At 35.1% G+C, this 17,101-nt stretch overlaps 2 protein-coding genes, 1 non-coding gene and 1 pseudogene across 3 annotated transcripts; 3 read left to right on the top strand and 1 right to left on the bottom strand.

The window, feature by feature from the left end:
- Window positions 1-7: 7 nt before the first annotated feature.
- Window positions 8-3,320, bottom strand: LOC148201297 (uncharacterized). The gene is made up of 3 exons (XM_088113877.1): window positions 3,113-3,320; window positions 1,451-1,834; window positions 8-1,000 (listed from the first exon to the last, which is right to left on the bottom strand). The coding sequence occupies exons 1-3, from the start codon at window positions 3,285-3,287 to the stop codon at window positions 291-293; spliced, it is 1,269 nt and encodes a 422-aa protein (XP_087970003.1). The 5' UTR covers window positions 3,288-3,320; the 3' UTR covers window positions 8-290.
- A 95-nt stretch (window positions 3,321-3,415) lies between these two features.
- Window positions 3,416-3,487, top strand: TRNAG-UCC (transfer RNA glycine (anticodon UCC)). The gene has a single exon. It is a non-coding gene; the product is annotated as a tRNA-Gly (tRNA).
- Window positions 3,488-11,386: 7,899 nt separating this feature from the next.
- LOC148201295 (uncharacterized) lies at window positions 11,387-11,949 on the top strand. Its single transcript, XM_088113157.1, has 2 exons — window positions 11,387-11,584; window positions 11,626-11,949. Exons 1-2 carry the CDS (start codon window positions 11,387-11,389, stop codon window positions 11,947-11,949), a joined length of 522 nt encoding a protein of 173 aa, XP_087969283.1.
- Window positions 11,950-14,694: 2,745 nt separating this feature from the next.
- LOC124827127 (putative polyamine transporter At3g13620 pseudogene) lies at window positions 14,695-16,725 on the top strand (annotated as a pseudogene).
- The last annotated feature ends 376 nt before the right edge of the window (window positions 16,726-17,101 follow it).

The raw sequence follows: 17,101 nt of genomic DNA, 5'->3' as shown, positions 1-17,101 counted from the left end.
AAACATATATATAACAATAGAAAGACATAGATTGACAAAATGTGAAGTTAAATTTTGAGGTTCATTGGTTTTGGTTCCAATTACAGAGGATAAATAACTCTGATTGACTTGCTGGTTTTTTCACTGCCAGCCTCAAACAGAAGTTGTCGCCCTGGCTCTAGAAGAATCGCTTACCAGCAAGGAGGAATCCATGCATCTATAATGAGCACTATACAACAATTGGAATCATTGTACTGATGATACAATGGGTTTAAAAATTAAACCACTTCACAGGAGACACAAGTATAATGTTACATATCAGTTGGCAACTTTGAACCTAGTGCTATAGGCTTAAATGCAGCAAACAAAACAGAGATTTTACATACAAGAAATCCCATCATTCCAAATATGAGATCTTTTGGTGTTAGCATGACTTGAAGATCTCCAGAGCTATACCTTGATGCAATTACAGCCAAGCCTAGAGCCAAAGCCACACTTACTATTGGACCCTTAACTCCCCTGAATAATGCATCACTTCTACCCTTGTCACTAGTGATTAGTTCTGAAGCTGGCAATTCATCCACAGATCTCTGTAACAGAAGCAGATACAAGAAGCCTCCAACCCCACCAATCAAGAAATCAATCCCAGCATTTTCTCCAGCTGAGAATGAAGCCACAGCTGTACCAAAAAGTATAAGCATAGCATCATAAAATAACAATGAGAACTTCAAATCTGCATATTCCCTCATGCTATCTTCCTTTGAGATCTTAGGATTTGAAAGCAAGGTAGAGTCACTAAGTCCTTTGTTGAAGATGTTTGTGAGATCATTCCCTTCCAGCTCAGTCACAAGGGTAGGTCTTAATTCCAACATGGACAGATCAGTTCCCTCACCAAGCAACACATCATCAATCTGAAAGTCATACTGAAAGCCATTGTACCTTTGTAACCCATCTTCCAACCCAGACGGTTGCCCTTCACAACTAATAACCATTAAGGATACACTTCCTAGGCGCCACTGACCTGACCTTAGAGACAGAAGAAGGATGTGTTGTAAGAGAGCCTTGGTTTAAACAGGTCAATATGGTAAGAACTCATAATTCTACCACCAATTACTTCATGTTTCAAAAATAGCATAAATTGGTTGTATAGTGCTTTTAAAACTCGGATTTGCGCCTAAGATGTTAGAAGATAATATACAAGGGATGTTTAGCTCGGTACTCAAACAGATTTGTGCGCAAGAGGAGTGCTACCAAGCAACTCATTCTTTAACAATTTCCAACATACTCTATCCTATCAGTTAAAATTTATTAAAACCTATAAAATCATAAGACTAATTAAAACTAGTCTTACTAGTATTTGTCTTGAGGACAAACAAGCGTGTTAATCAAGGGCACTTTAAAATTGTAGGTCAGGGATGATGTCTACAGAAGCTTTCAATCATTCCAAAACATATCAACGACAATAATATACCTGATTCAACACTAACCCAGAGGGCCTCAAGTCTTGCAATTTTTGGACCCTCAAAAATGAATTCATCTGCAGAACCTCTTTGGAAATGAAGCATGTCAATATTCGTAATATCCCCTGATTCTGTAGAACGATCCATCATCAAACTGACAGGGATTCTTTGCAATATGGAGTTTCCATTTTTATCTATCAAGCAAAGGAGAATTCCAGCATTTAAGTCACTAATACTTGAGCCATATAAGCTGCTTGTACATAACTTGACCCTATATAAAGATTTGGATCCACCCTCCTTCAGAGATGATGAAATGTTTTCTACTGATGTATCTGTGTACACTTTCACCTCTGAGGCTGGCAAAAGATGCGAAGGCCTCGCATAGCTCCGAAAATCTGTGACGGGAACACCACAGATCGGTGAATAAAATAATCTCTTCTTCAGAACATTAGTGACCAAATGTCTACTCTAATAGTTTTCAATGAAATGGTATACCAAGAAAAGGTCTTCATTATTGAAAGATGTGTTAGTACATCATGAACATTTCCTTACCCCGTTTGGTCACAAGATCGAAATAAATTCCATTGTATGTTAGCAGAAAAGAAATCACTCAGGGAATTTAGGGAAATACTTTTTGGTTCAAAAAAAGGTGAAAAGCATTTCATGTTAGCTACCACCAAATCGTTTTGGACCCAAGAAATAAGAAACTGATTAGTTTTACCAAATTAAAAGTTGTTAAACCAAGCTTCATGTGTTTATCACTCATGCTAGAGCTAAAAAAGAAGGCGAATTTCCAGGATACTGCAGTGATTAGTAACAGCTAAATTTTGAACTTTCACTAGATACAGGAATAGGATGAAACCAAGTTACACCACACACACGTGGAAAACAAAAATCAACCAATTAGATCTATCGCAATAATCTCACACACTAAAACATCTTGCAATATGCAATCATAATTGCAGCATTAAAATGTAAAGGATTTGACTAATACTTTACCCACTAAAACAAATGACGTGACTAAAGAATAATCGATTGTGATCATAGATTGGTTGAAAATAGTGATCACAAATGCAAATCTGTGTAAAGAGTAAACCGTATCAGTCTTGACAACCAGCATATATTCTATAAATGGATACATCCTCAACATGAGATTTTTTTGCAGGATAAAATTATATAAAAAAAAAAAACTATAGATCAATGGTTATGCCCTGAGATTTTATACTACCATCCAATAAAAAATAATGGTCAGTACTATTTTTAGAGTAATTATTAAAAGACAATAAACTTATATATTTGTAATTAAACAAGAAGATAAATCTACCAGTACTCAGTTTTTTCTCAGATATAATCTGATTCCCCAAACTTCAAAAGCAAAAATAGTTAATAGTTATGATCAATAATTAATATATATCAGATTACGATAAAGAAAATAGTTTATGCATGATAAATTTAACTAATATACAAATATAATAACAAGAAGAGAATTATTCAAACGTTAAGGCAATATTCTATAAGTAAATCATTGCCTTCATCAACTGAAGTGAATATAAAAAGGACAGGGGTGCTATTAAAATTTGTTAAAAGTTATGTACAGAGATTCAGTGGCATGAAGCCATGAGGTAAAAGTCCAGATTTTTAATAAAATTCTCCAGAAATTATTATGTGGGTACCTTGAAAATCAGTGGAAGACAGTTTGGCCCGAACAGAAAAACGTAAGCATCTGTTTTGGGTGAGAAGCTTTGTTGTTGAAGAAGATGATAGTTGTATGATTGTTTTCCTTTGAAGATGATGACAGTGAGATGTTGAAGCTGAAGGCATCACACTCCTCACAGGAATTCCCTCCATGCTTCTACCACCAATTCTGAAATTGCAGAGTAGAGCTGCAACCACAAATATACATTTGAAAGCACCATATAAGAAAATACAATTTATTATTGAATATAGATTAATTAAAGTGTTTTTCATATCAGCAAGCGTTTGTAGTCCAACGGTTAGGATAATTGCCTTCCAAGCAATAGACCCGGGTTCGACTCCCGGCAAACGCAATAATCTTTTAGTTTTCAAATGTTTATTTTTGCTTGAGTGCATGTCTTGAATATAATTTCTATAAAATGATAAGAATGTAAAATATTTAACAAACACTTGATTTTAAATAAAAATTACGAGTAAAAGATTAACATTTTCAGAAGTTAATAAACCTTGAAAATAGAATATTAAAGTAGATAGATGTATTAAAATAATGAGACCGAATATTTTATTATAAAATAATTTTATAATATAAATATAACATTCTAAAAGCTCGGTTTATTATCTAAAATACTTCTATCTCTTTAAAACACTATTATCTTTCTTTTCTCTCACTTTTCTCTAACCTTTCTCACTTTTGAAGCATTTGTTCAACACGATCAGGAGGTGTCTAGGCGATCTTGGCGTCAAGAACTACATTTTCAACCGATCAATTTCGTGATTTGAGTCGATAAATTTCGTTTTCCTTTTTCTTTGTGACTTTTGGTTCTTGATCATGTAAGAAATTTCTGTTTGCATGTATCAAGTAGTTTTTTTCTTGAATTCTTGACTCCATTTAGGTTCTACGGGTGATTTCCTATCACCAATCGGTGATTTGTAGATTTTTCTAAAGTTTCCTTGCGGTGAAAGCTTCGGTCGGGGTATTTCTTAAGCTGTGCAAATTTGATAGAGGTAAGAGAAGTTAGTTAATTACTTTTAAATGGATGTATGCTGTGTAATTTGATGGTAGGTAGAGATTAAATTGTTTGGATGTGAATGCAAATTTGTGTTTGTGATAATTTTAGGGATTTTGGTGAAATTGATGAATTTTATGATGATGAGTAGTTGGGATGAATTAATGAAATCTATTGTATGTATGTGGTGATGTTGGAATGAAGGTTAATGAATTTAAAATGTATGAATGGAACTGTTAGAGGTGAGGAGCATCTTGAGTATAGATTAATTAGTCTAAAATGGGAGTTTAAGATAGTAGAATGTTGGGATGAGTAGTTGAGATGATTTTGGTGAAGTTAAGGGTGTTTATGAGCTGAATTGGGTTTGTTTAACATTTGGAATGTTATAAAACTGAGTTAGTAGAGTGTGTTGGTAATGAAGTAGAGTTCTACTTGTGTTAGAACTCAATTTTTAGGAAGTAAGGTAGTGAAAACTTGAGTTTCGGGTTCTGTGTGTAAATGATCAGTTCGGGCAGTCTTGGTAAGTCATTTGGGACTTCTAGAGTCCTTAAATTGCTTGGAATTGTGCCACAAATGGTAAAATTCAATTTGGGTCTATAAGTTAAGTTTTTGGGAGTTTTTGGGGTAGATTTCGAGTTCTCTTGTTTAGATTTAGGTTAGAAGGGTTTAGATAACCTTGGTTAAGTATAATTAGGTATATAATACAATCTAGGAGAGTTAGAAGTTGGGAAAAATGGTTGGAATTGGTAAACTTGGTGTAGGTCGCGTAATTCTACATATTTTGGTGCTGCAGATTATGCAGACTCACTGAGCGAGTGGATTCGCTCAGCAAGTGGTTGCATAAGTGGTTGTTCTGCTTGAGGACTTTCGCTCAGCGAGAGGGTGCGTAGAGCGAATGGTTGAGGTTTGGGAGCACTGTTAGTTTTATTCGGATAACGAATGGATGCACTGAGCAAACAAGTTGAGGGTCTGGTCCACTGTCTGATGAGCTTTGCTAAGCCAGTGGTGTCGCTAAGCGTGAGTTTAGGGTGTGGAATCACTGGGAGTTTATTCGCACAACGAGCTGGGTCGCTATGCGAGGAACCTCTATAGTCGCTCAACGAGAGTATGCGCTGAGCGGCTGGTTCAAGTTTTGTTTACTCTTTACACTAGTGCAAAAAAGACCTTTAACGTCACCCTTTAGACGTCTGACCCTCGAATATCCAATGTAAAAAATGACCGGTGGCATTTTTCGTAAATAAAACAACTATTTAGATGTCGGTTATGTAAGGGCCCGACGTCTAAATACTCATATACATCGGCTACCCAGAATAGACGCCAAAACTAAACGAAAAAGATAAAAAAAATAATTTTTTATTCTATTTAGACGTCTATTATGGAGGGAACCGACTTCTGAAGCACTTTAGACGTCTGTTAACTGGGGAACCGAAGTCTAAACCCTAAATCTAGAAATTTAAAAAGCACTTTAGACATTTGATCTCGCCACTCCGACTTCTAAAGCACTTTAGACGTCTTTTAATTGGGGAACCGATGTCTAAACTCTAAATCCAGAAATTTAAAAGTCACTTTATGACTCCGTTTAGACGTCTGATCTCGTCACTCCGACTTCTGAAGCACTTTAGACGTCTGTTAATTGGGGGACCTGACGTCTAAACCCTAAATCCAGAAATTTAAAAAGTCACTTTTTGACTCCGTTTAGACGTCTGATCCCGCCACTTCGACTTCTGAAGCACTTTAGACGTCTGTTAATTGGGGGAACCGACGTCTAAACCATAAATCCAGAAATTTAAAAAGTCACTTTTTGACTCTATTTTGGCATTAAAACACCTTGAACGCGAGATAGCCGTTACGCGCACTCATTGTTCATCATCTTCGTCGCGTTTTCTCTCTACGGGTTACACTTTTCAGGTTCGTTTTCTCACTTTTGCACCGTTTTAAATTAGTTTTACTCTGATTACATCACTCTTTGATGCATTATAACCGATTAAAATGCGTTTTCGTTGGGTTTTGGTGTAGTTATTCTCGTGTCTTTAGGCGACATTCTATGGCGGTGATTTCTTGCGTTTTGTACTCCTCCAATTCCCTCCACTACGTTTTTAAAACCATCCAATAAAAAAATGTACAATACATTCTCTTCAACTAAAATATAAAGTTGTAAACTCGAATCACCATGAGTCAGGAGCAACCTCAAAGACGTCTAACCTGTATGGATCGGACGTCTATATAGACGTCTGACCTATATAGGTCCGACGTCTATAGAGACGTCTGACCTAAAGGGTCCGACGTCTCATTAACGTCACCCATATAGACGTCGAACAAAGATCAGACGTTAAAAGCCCAAAATAACAGACGTCTAAAGTCCTTTTTGCACTAGTGTTAATTTCTTGTTCTAGTTTGTTTAAATGAAGTTTTGGGATTCATTGCTCAGTATGTATGAATGTGTATTATAGTATGGGATTAATCATGCATTCGTTAAGTTTCAAAGTGAAAGTATGGTTTCAAAGTGGTGAAAGTAAAGTTCCAAAGTAGAATCTATTGGTGAGATTCAAGTGTATGTTTATAATGAATGCAGGAGCTCAGTCTTGGAGATTATCCTGAAACTCCAATGGTCTTTCATTCTCACGTAGAGAGGATTGATCTATGTCGTGAGGAGTAGCAGGAGGTCTTAGTCTTGGAGGCTTCCATTATGCTCCAAGGCCCAATACAGACTAACCTTGTGAGTGTGGTAGGGTGAAACTCATTGGCAATGACTTTGCAAAGCAGTAGAAGCCACCACGAGTGCACAACCCGTCATAGCTCAACAATCATTCTAAGTCCGGACAGTCAAAGTCAGTGTTGTGTCATGCATAAAATGTTTTAGAGTTTAATTGAATGATATGATTGTATGCTATGGGCTTGATAAGTATGTTGATTGATCTTTTATTTAAACTAGCTTACCCTGTTGTTTGTTGTTTGTGTTTTGTATGTGTTTGGTGTTATTTCTTTTGCAATGATCATCCTGTGCGTGTGAGCAGAGGGAGATGAGATGTCTCTGGAGCAGGCATTGGACGAAGGAGATGTTGCTTAGTAGTTAGGTTTAGAGTAGTTTTGTATATAGTTTTGGGTAGTTTCTTGTATAAAAAGTTTTAAATTCTATGATTATTTTGGATAACTATAAAGTTATTACTTTATATTAACTATTCTATAATATCATATATGTGATAACTCTTCTATACAATATTCGACTATATTTTTGGGATGTTACATATAAATAAATTAAATATATTTGTACTTCATGGACAAAAAAAATGAGTTTGATTTTTAATCGTTTGTAATAATTTTTCTTTGATGTTGGTCTCTAAGTTAATTTCAGCATATCAAATCCCTTTAAAAAAAATTTTAAAAAAGAAAAATAAACAGAATATATTTTATAATGTAAGACTCACAAAACGACCTATTTATTCGTGGCATGACTAGAAAAATGTCAGCCAGCAAGTTTACAGTGTTCAACTTATCTTATGTAATTTTGTAAAAATGGTTACTATAGTGTACTCGATAAACACCGAAGGAACCTCAGCCTGACGAGGAGGTGGGCCGATCAGTTAGGACGGAGATGGTAAGGAGGTAGATGTTTGACTGTTAATAAGCATTAAAAGTCAATCAATGCAGTCAGAAACGAAACATATGGCGTTAATGGTCAGATAACGAATAATAGGAAATAAAATATACGACATGGATATGGTATTGATTAGCAGTTAACGATTATTATTAAAAATCAAGTTTATAAATATGAGATTTATGTCCAAGTAAAAACACCTTTTTCTGAATTATTACAACCTTGATATCCCTAAAGTTAAGGCTGACTTGAGCGTCCGAGTATTTTTTTGCAGGAGACGACCGATTGGTATTATGGAGAGGTGCTACGTTGATGAAGGTCGCATTGGTGCAACAAGAAAGAGGGGGAAGAGCATTCTCACACCTAGTTACTGAAACACTTACAATAATTTTACAAAAATCTATTTATAATTTTTCAATTGATTGATGTATATATTTTTATATTAATAGTGTGTGAAAACTAAAGCTATTTTTTTTTATAAATACAATGGATATATATATATATATATATATATATATATATATATATATATATATATATATATATATATATATATATATATATATATAAATTGCCACAGGTTTTGTTTTCGTAATAGTTTTCGTCATAGTGGTTCGGTGTTATTTTCCCAATAATTTGCTTTTATTAAACAAAGAACCCTATGTTTCTTTTATATTACTTTACTATATTTTTATTTAAAACACGTTACATCAAATTAATAAATTTTTAAATTACTATGTTTTCTTAACTTTGAATTAATAAAAGTAAGATAAAATGATATTATATCCCAAATTATTTAAATTTATTAAGCAAGGTTAAAATGAAATGTTATTTCATAAAGAGGAAAAAAAAGAGAAGGAAGTGATTGTTTGTGAATTGTCACATTGTCCGTGCATGCTACATGTAAACTTATCCTTAACGGACACCAACTACTACCGAACGAGGAATTCATTATTCTACCATTCACATTGCCTTTTGCCTTTGTTGACCATACGTTGGATATGTTAGATGTTTATATATTCAAGCAATCTTTCCAATATATTTTAGAAATATCTTGTTTATATGTCTTCTGGCCAATTAGTGTGATTGTATGTTTTTTGTTAGAAGTTATTCTTATCTTCTCTTTCTCGACCTCTTATCTTTTTTTCATTATTTATGATTCTTAATTAGTAAAGTTGAGGATAATCTCATTTTTTACTGATAATATACTTCACACATTAATATACAAAATAGTATTCCTATCCTAAACATTCTCATTCCACGTAAGTTATATCAATTTATAATACAATTTGAAAGACTCAATTAATATATACTCTCACATACATGAAAAACTTAACAAAGTATTATATAATTTATTTGAGTTTTTTAGTTTTTGGATCTTTATCAAGTGTTTGGTGAAGTGTATATTTCAACTTGGAAGTACAATTCATCAAACATTACATTAAAAAATACAAATCACCGATATCACAACTAAATAGGAATTTAAAGTTAAATACGTTTTTAGTCCCTAAACTATAAAGAGAATTTGTTTTTAGTCCCTCTTTCAAACTAAACTACATTTTGATCATTCTTTTTAACAAAATTATAATTTTTCGTCCTCCAAAACTAACAGCTTTAAAAATAAGCTGAGGTGGCTAACGGTAACGTCATTTTTTTCTCACACTAGTTAATCTTTCTCCGCTCTTCTACCTTCCTCTCCCTCCGACTCTACCACAGCCACCTCCAAAGCCACCATCAACCGCGAAACTCACATGCGCAACTACCCTCTACCATGCTCACCAGTTTCGCATGCGCAACTACCCTCTACCATGCTCACCTCTATGGCCAACGTAAAACCTTCATTCCCACTGTCCAGAAAACCCCCAAATTGTGTATCAGTTCATCTCCTCTCACCATCACAGACCCAAATCAGAAAACTAAAACCACCCAAACCTTCACCGCAATCTCTTCCATCATTAACCCGCACAAGAATCGCAAACCTGCAAACAGCAAGCATCAACAATTTAATAAAACTATTAAAACTCATTTTCATGCCCGTGAGAGAAACCAACATCAATAATACTTTAATAAATTGTTTACATGCTTAGCACCGCACAACCTCAATTGCATTATGGATTTGTTAATAACAATAAAGGTACGTTACTCTGAGAGCATAATAGGAAGGAAGAGTTGACATCACGAATAAACGTGGAAGATGATGCTGTTGCTTAGAACACCCATTAGAAAAAAAATCAAACTTCCATGACAAATTTCAAAACAAGGAAATGTATGATCATACAAAAGCAAATCCAAATACAACAAACCATTCTCCAATCAAAATTGAAATATTACCCAAACAAAATCTATGATCTTGAATAAATAGGTAATAGTCCCTCATGGTCAATGAAATGAATGATTGAGAAAAAAATGTAAAGGAAGGTCAAAACCTATAATATTTTTATAAAATAAATTTGATTATTAAAACACTATCTATAATCAAATTTTGAAAATAAAAGAGTCGAATATCATAATTTAAAAGCTATATATTATATTTTCTAGATTTTAAACAAGTTGTAAAGAAATTAAATTACATAAAATCTTGTTGACAAGAGTTTAAACAAAAGAAAATATATATATATATATATATATATATATATATATATATATATATATATATATATATATATATATATATATATATATATAAGGATAAATGATATGTTTTTCTATGATAATACTTTCTTTCAATTATTAGCGCTTATTTATTAATAGAATATTTAAATAAATTTTAATTGTAAACATCTAATAAAATGAGTAGAAACAACTGATTTTTCAATTGAGCAAAGACAAAATATTTTGAGGTATGTTGAGGAAGAACCATTTTCTCAATGTTGTGTAATGAATAATTCTGCACATGTTATTTAGCTCGGGAAATAATAAATTAATTTATGTTATTAAATAAAAGTATCTATCTTGATACTTGGTTCTCAAAAATAAAATACTTTTCTGCATTGATTTGAATTGCTATTTTAAAAATTAAAATATATTTTATTTCATCAAATAGTCCAACGACCAAATACGCAAAATGAAATGATATCAAATCTTATAAGTTAAACTACTAGTTTTGACTTTGAATATATAAATACTCAAATAGACGTTTTATCGTTTACAATTATCTTATTTAATTTGATTACATTGATTTTATTTTCGTAAAAAAAATACGTGTAAATATTAAAAAACTTGAATTCAACGAGTAATGCTAGAACGATATCTCGGTAATAAGATTCTCATAGAAAAGGAATAAAGTAGAAAATTGATTAAATTAACAAGAAACTGATAAATCAAATAGGTATTATTTTTAATATTTCTGAAACACTTTTATGGATGTTGGAGAGTAATTGTTATTAAAAAGTAAATCGTAAATCAGAAAGTTTAACTTCTTTCATTTGACAGTAAACACTTTGTATATATACTATGTTTACCTAATATGCAATACTTTTCGAATTTACTATCTCTACATTGTTTTTCTCTCTTCCCGTGCTCTCTTTCTCTTTTTTGCTACTACACACTCTATCAATCCCTATCAGTAGTATCCAGAGTAGGTTTCCGAACCTAGGAGAAGCCATTCTTAGCAAGAAATTGTGCTGTGAAGAAAGCGTTGCGTTTGAAGAATGGCGGGGATGATCCAGAATAATCTACCGATATTTGACGGAAAGAATTATGAAGATTGGGTTGTGAAGATGGATGCTATTCTGGGTTTTCAGGAGATTGATGAAATTGTTAAGAAAGGGTTCAAGGAACCGACGAAGAGCGACTCGGAAGAGGCCAAGAAGGCTTACAAGAAAAGAAGAAGATGGATTCTAAAGCACGTATGATTCTGCATCAGTGTATCTCTCCATCAGTGTTCCAGAAAGTGTCCAAGGCAGTAACAACCAAAGAAACATGGGAGATCTTGGAAGACGAATATGGAACTGCTGGAAACATAAAAAAGATCAAACTTCAGTCGCTATGGAGGCAGTACGAACTGCTAAGCATGGGAGAACAAGAAACTATAGAGGGATATATCAGCAGAATCCAGGTGATTGTTAATGCTATGCGTGCATGTGACAAAATCGTAAAAGACAAGAAGATTGTCCATAAAATCTTGCGAACCTTGACGCCCCAATACGACCATATTGTCGTTGCCATTGAAGAAAGCAGAGATCTTGAAAAAATGAAGGTTGAAGAGCTGTAAAATTCACTTGAAGCTCACGAACAACGTTTGATGGAGAGAAAAGCTGCAGAACGAGATACTGTGCAAAACACCAATCAAGCATTGCAAGTCAAGATTTATAAGAATCGTGGGAATGGCAGAAATAGAGGTAGGTCTCGCGGTGGTCGTGGAGGCAAAAATGGAGGTAAACACAATGGTGAACAAAACAAAGATGTTGAAAGCAACGAACAAGGCAGTTGTAGAGGTAGAGGAAAGCCCAGAGGCAGAGGCGGCACAAAGAATCCTGATAAGAGGAATATACAGTGTTTTACGTGTAGTAAATATGGTCATTACTCCTCAGAGTGCTGGCACAATGAGAATGTTAAGAAAGATCAGAATGATGAAGTGAATCTTGCGAAAGAAGAACTGGAGTCTGAATCAGACCATGTCATCCTGATGACTATCGTCACAGATAGAAGAAACAATGATAAATGTGTTACATCACACGGTGATTTCTTTGAAAACACAACCAGAGTAAAGAACGACAAATGGCCTAGGAACACTACACAAGTAGAACAGGTGTCACTGACAGGAGAAACTGATCATGCAAGGGAGGACATGTCATGGTATCTTGACACGGGATGTTCTAATCATATGACAGGTAATAAAAGATGGATAATTGATCTAGACACTAGTGTCAAGAGCGTTGTTCATTTCGCAGATGATAGTATAATTCGTGCAGAAGGCTCAGGCAAGGTGTTGATCACACGAAAAGATGACAAATTTGTGTTCATGCACAATGTCCTTTATGTGCCCATTATGAAGAGTAATCTTCTAAGTCTTTGCCAACTCCTTGAAAAGGGATACACTATGAATTTACGGAAAAAAAATATTGAGGTTTATGACGAAAAACAGAGATTGATAATCAAGGCACCTCTTGCTCGGAATAGAACGTTCAAAGTTAACTTGAATGCTGTTGAAGTGCAATGTTTAGTTGCAGAAGGCGCGGATACAGAAGAATGGCTTTGGCACTATCGCTTTGGACATTTGAATTTCAGAAGTTTGTGTCAATTGAGAGATAAAAACCTCGTGAAGGGTATTCCTGAGTTTACTGCACCAAGCAAAGTGTGTGAAGGGTGCGCTATTGGTAAACATACTAGGTGTGCCTTCAAAAGACACGCACCCAAGCGAGCAATACAGGTGTTGAACGTCATTCATGCAGATGTCTGTGGCCCGTTCGATGTGTCGTCCCTAGGAGGTAACAAATAATTTTTGCTTTTCGTAGATGAGTTTTCTAGAAAGCTTTGGGTATATCTGCTAAAAGAAAAAAAAGAGACTTACACCTGCTTTGTTAAATTTTGCTGCATGGTTGAGAGGCAATCGGGCAAACAAATCAAGATTCTTAGAACCGATGGTGGAGGCGAGTTTAATTCAGGAGATATGAGTGTATTCTGCGTTGATAGAGGAATTAAACATGAAGTCACTACACCTTATACCCCACAACACAACGGGTTGGCTCAAAGAAGAAATCGAATGATCTTGGACATGGTCAGATGCATGATCAAAGGAAAGGGGTTGCCTAACTTTCTATGGGGTGAAGCAGTCGCAACAACAACCTATCTTCTGAACAAATGTCCTACAAAAGCATTATCAAATTACACACCAGAAGAGATGTGGTCGAAGAGAAAGCCTGATGTTCGACACTTGAAAGTATTTGAATCAGTCTGCTATAGGCACATACCAGCTGAAAGAAGAAAGAAACTTGATGATAGAAGTGAAATCCTTGTTCTTGTAGGATATCATCCAACAGGTGCTTACAAGATGTTTGATCCAGATAAACAACAAGTCATGATTGGCAGGGATGTCATTGTTGATGAAACAACTACTTGCAAGTGGAAAGAAAGTGAAGTTGTCCCAGCTCAAAGACCTGATAATGTGATGACCATCTGGATGGAAGAGAACAAATTGGAAGAAAACAGACCAGCAGCTATCAGTGTAGATGGTGACACAAGGCGATCACAAAGAACGCGTTTCCCATCTACAAGACTCACAAATCATGAATTGTTCTCTGATAATGATATTACTGACACTGGAGATATTGTACAGTATGCCCTTTTTGCAGGTGCTGAATCACTCATATGAGAGCAAGCCATTGAGATCAAGGAGTGGCGAGAAGCTATGCAAGAGGAGCTATCAACAATAGAACGAAACAAAACATGGAAGCTTGTGGAGCTGCGAGAACAAGGATGTTGTCAAAAAAATCACAAAATGACACGTAAATGATGTTAAAATGTTGTCAAAAAAATATTGTCAAAATATCGTTATCCTTTTTAAAATCCCTATTCAAAGTTAGTATTTTTTTTTCTTCGTTGATATAAAATATTCAATAATCCATCATAAAACTTTTATCTTTACTTTTGCGTTTTCTAAAACCCTTTGTCCTGAAAGCCATGCACGTTTTCTATCCCATATCTAATAACACGTGTAAGAAAATAACTTAGAGAATGATGAATCCAATACAGTGTAGTCCCTTTCATACCTATATGTCGAATAGAAAGATTCATCAATTATTTCTTTAAAGTTTTCCTTGCAAGAGAAAGATAAGTCTTTTTTCAATTCATTTCTATAAGTAATTATAAAAGCGTAACATTATTTCTCTTGATTAGTTTATAGAAAATCACTAAAATATTGAATAAGTGTTCATAATTACTCGTTAATCAAACTTCAGATAATAGGAAATTGGAATTTGAAAACTTGAAAAGACTTGAGAACAGAAAGCGGTGACTGCAACGACAAGCTTCCTTGAGAAAATATACTTTTATAAAATTTATTATTCAATATTTTTCCAAAAATGGAAATTCTGCTACACAAATGCCAATTTCGACGAAAACAGTTGGGTCAATGTTTTTCTGACGAAATGGAAGCCTAGAATTGTGAGTTCTCTAGGAGAAGAAAGTGACAAATATGAATGTAGTTTGTTGGCTAGGTTTGGAGTTGGAGTGCAAGCATAAAAGGTGTTTGTGAGAATTACGCAAAGAAAAGTACACGGTGGAGAAAACAAATATATCTACTTCCAACCCTCTGATTGGAATCTTAATCCACCGTAATCTTGTCGAATTTGGATGGAATAATCATATAGGCTTTGATTCACACTTCCAATCCAATCGATCAACACAACATGGAGGATTCCCTCCAATCTTCAACTCCAACTTCTCAGGAACATCTTTTAGACCACAGAGAAGGGGCAGAGAGAGAGCAACAAGGCGCCAACACCAAATCACACAAGAAGCTAGCGCTTCTCCCTCTAGTTTTTCTCATCTATTTTGAAGTTGCTGGAGGCCCCTATGGTGAAGAGCCTGCTGTGGGGGCTGCAGGTCCCCTCATTGCAATCCTTGGCTTTGTGGTTTTCCCCTTCATCTGGAGCATCCCCGAGGCCCTCCTCACTGCAGAATTGGCCACAACCTTCCCTGGTAATGGTGGGTTTGTCATATGGGCTAATGAAGCCTTTGGTCCCTTTTGGGGTTCCCTCATGGGCTTCTGGAAGTTCTACAGTGGGGTTATCAACTTAGCCTCATACCCAGTTCTCTGCATAGATTATCTCAAACTAGTGATCCCGGCTCTGTCTTCTGGGTCACCCCGCTTTGTGTCCATAATCCTCTCCACTTGTACGTTGTCTTTTCTCAACTATTCTGGTTTGGCTATAGTGGGTTATACTGCAGTTGCTTTGGGGATTGTTTCCCTCTTGCCTTTTGTGTTACTCTCTCTCTTTTCCTTGCCCAAGATTGATCCCAGCAGATGGCTAAGTTGGGGTCAGGAGGGTGTGGAGAGGGACTGGACACTCTACTTCAACACCATCTTTTGGAATTTGAACTTTTGGGACAGTGCCAGTACTCTAGCTGGTGAAGTTGAGGAGCCTCATAGAACATTCCCAAAGGCTCTGTTATCTGCAGGGTTGCTTACTTGTTTGGGTTACATTGTTCCCTTGTTGGCTGCCACAGGAGCTATGCCACTTGACCAAAAAAGTTGGGTTGGAGGGTATTTTGCAGATGTGGCTGAGATCATTGCTGGGAAATGGTTGAAATTTTGGATGGAGATCGGTGCTGTTTTGTCAATAATTGGACTGTTTGAAGCTCAACTCAGCAGTGCTGCATTCCAGCTTCTGGGTATGGCTGATTTGGGATTCTTACCAAGAATTTTTGGAGAAAGGTCAAGGTGGTTTAACACTCCTTGGATGGCTATTTTGGTCTCAACGGTTATAGCACTCTCCGTGTGTTTCTTCTCCTTCACAGATATCATATCTACTGTGAATTTCTTGTACAGTTTGGGAATGCTTTTGGAGTTTGCTGCTTTCCTAAGGTTGAGGAGGAAATTCCCAGCTTTGAAAAGACCATTTGAGGTTCCGTTGGGATTCTTTGGTTTGGTCCTAATGTGTTTGATACCATCTGTGCTTCTGGTGTATGTCATGAGTGTGGCTTCAAAAATTGTGTATGTGACTAGTTTCTTCTTGACCTTTCTTGGGATTGCTTTATACTATTTCATGAATGTTTGTAAGTCTAGGAAGTGGCTTGAATTCAGCCGTGTTAGAGATAAATTGGATGAAGATGATTATGTGTTGTAGAAGTTGGGTGTGTGTGAGTATTGAATCTTTATCAGATTTATTAGTCTGGGTAGGGAGGAAGAATCTTTGGTCATATTTCTGCCAGAGAAATTGGATTCCCTTCAGATATTATGTATAATAGTATAAATTGTCACGCAAATACGTTGATGACGATGTAGACTCCTTACAATCAGTAATGTGTGGTTGATTTTTAGTTTGAATTGTTATTTTATATCAAGTTGGTCATAAAGATCTGATTTAAGAATTGGTGTCCCTTCCACTTTTTTTGGGTGCCCACTACCTTCTACAAATGATTAAAATGGAAAAAAAATGTTATTTAATATCCGTTACTACTTGACAACTAATAAAATGATTATGGAGTGGTTTTTTATATTTTTTATAAAAAAATAATAAAGGACAACATTAAGTGAAATAAAAGGAATTTTAGTAGGTAACCATTCTCCTTTAAGAAAATGATCTAGTGGAGAAAGTATGAGAGGGTTACTCTCTGCACCACCCTATATTATTATATATTATACACCACCCTATATTATTATATATTACTACTTGTACCATTATATTTTTTTTAAATTTCAA

Source organism: Vigna umbellata, chromosome 4 (genome assembly GCF_029865625.1).
Source record: "Vigna umbellata cultivar VRB3 chromosome 4, Vumbellata_1.0, whole genome shotgun sequence".
In the NCBI taxonomy this organism is placed as follows: domain Eukaryota; kingdom Viridiplantae; phylum Streptophyta; class Magnoliopsida; order Fabales; family Fabaceae; genus Vigna; species Vigna umbellata.
Note: the sequence above shows the minus strand (reverse complement) of the source record. Positions and strands in the feature narration are given on the sequence as shown.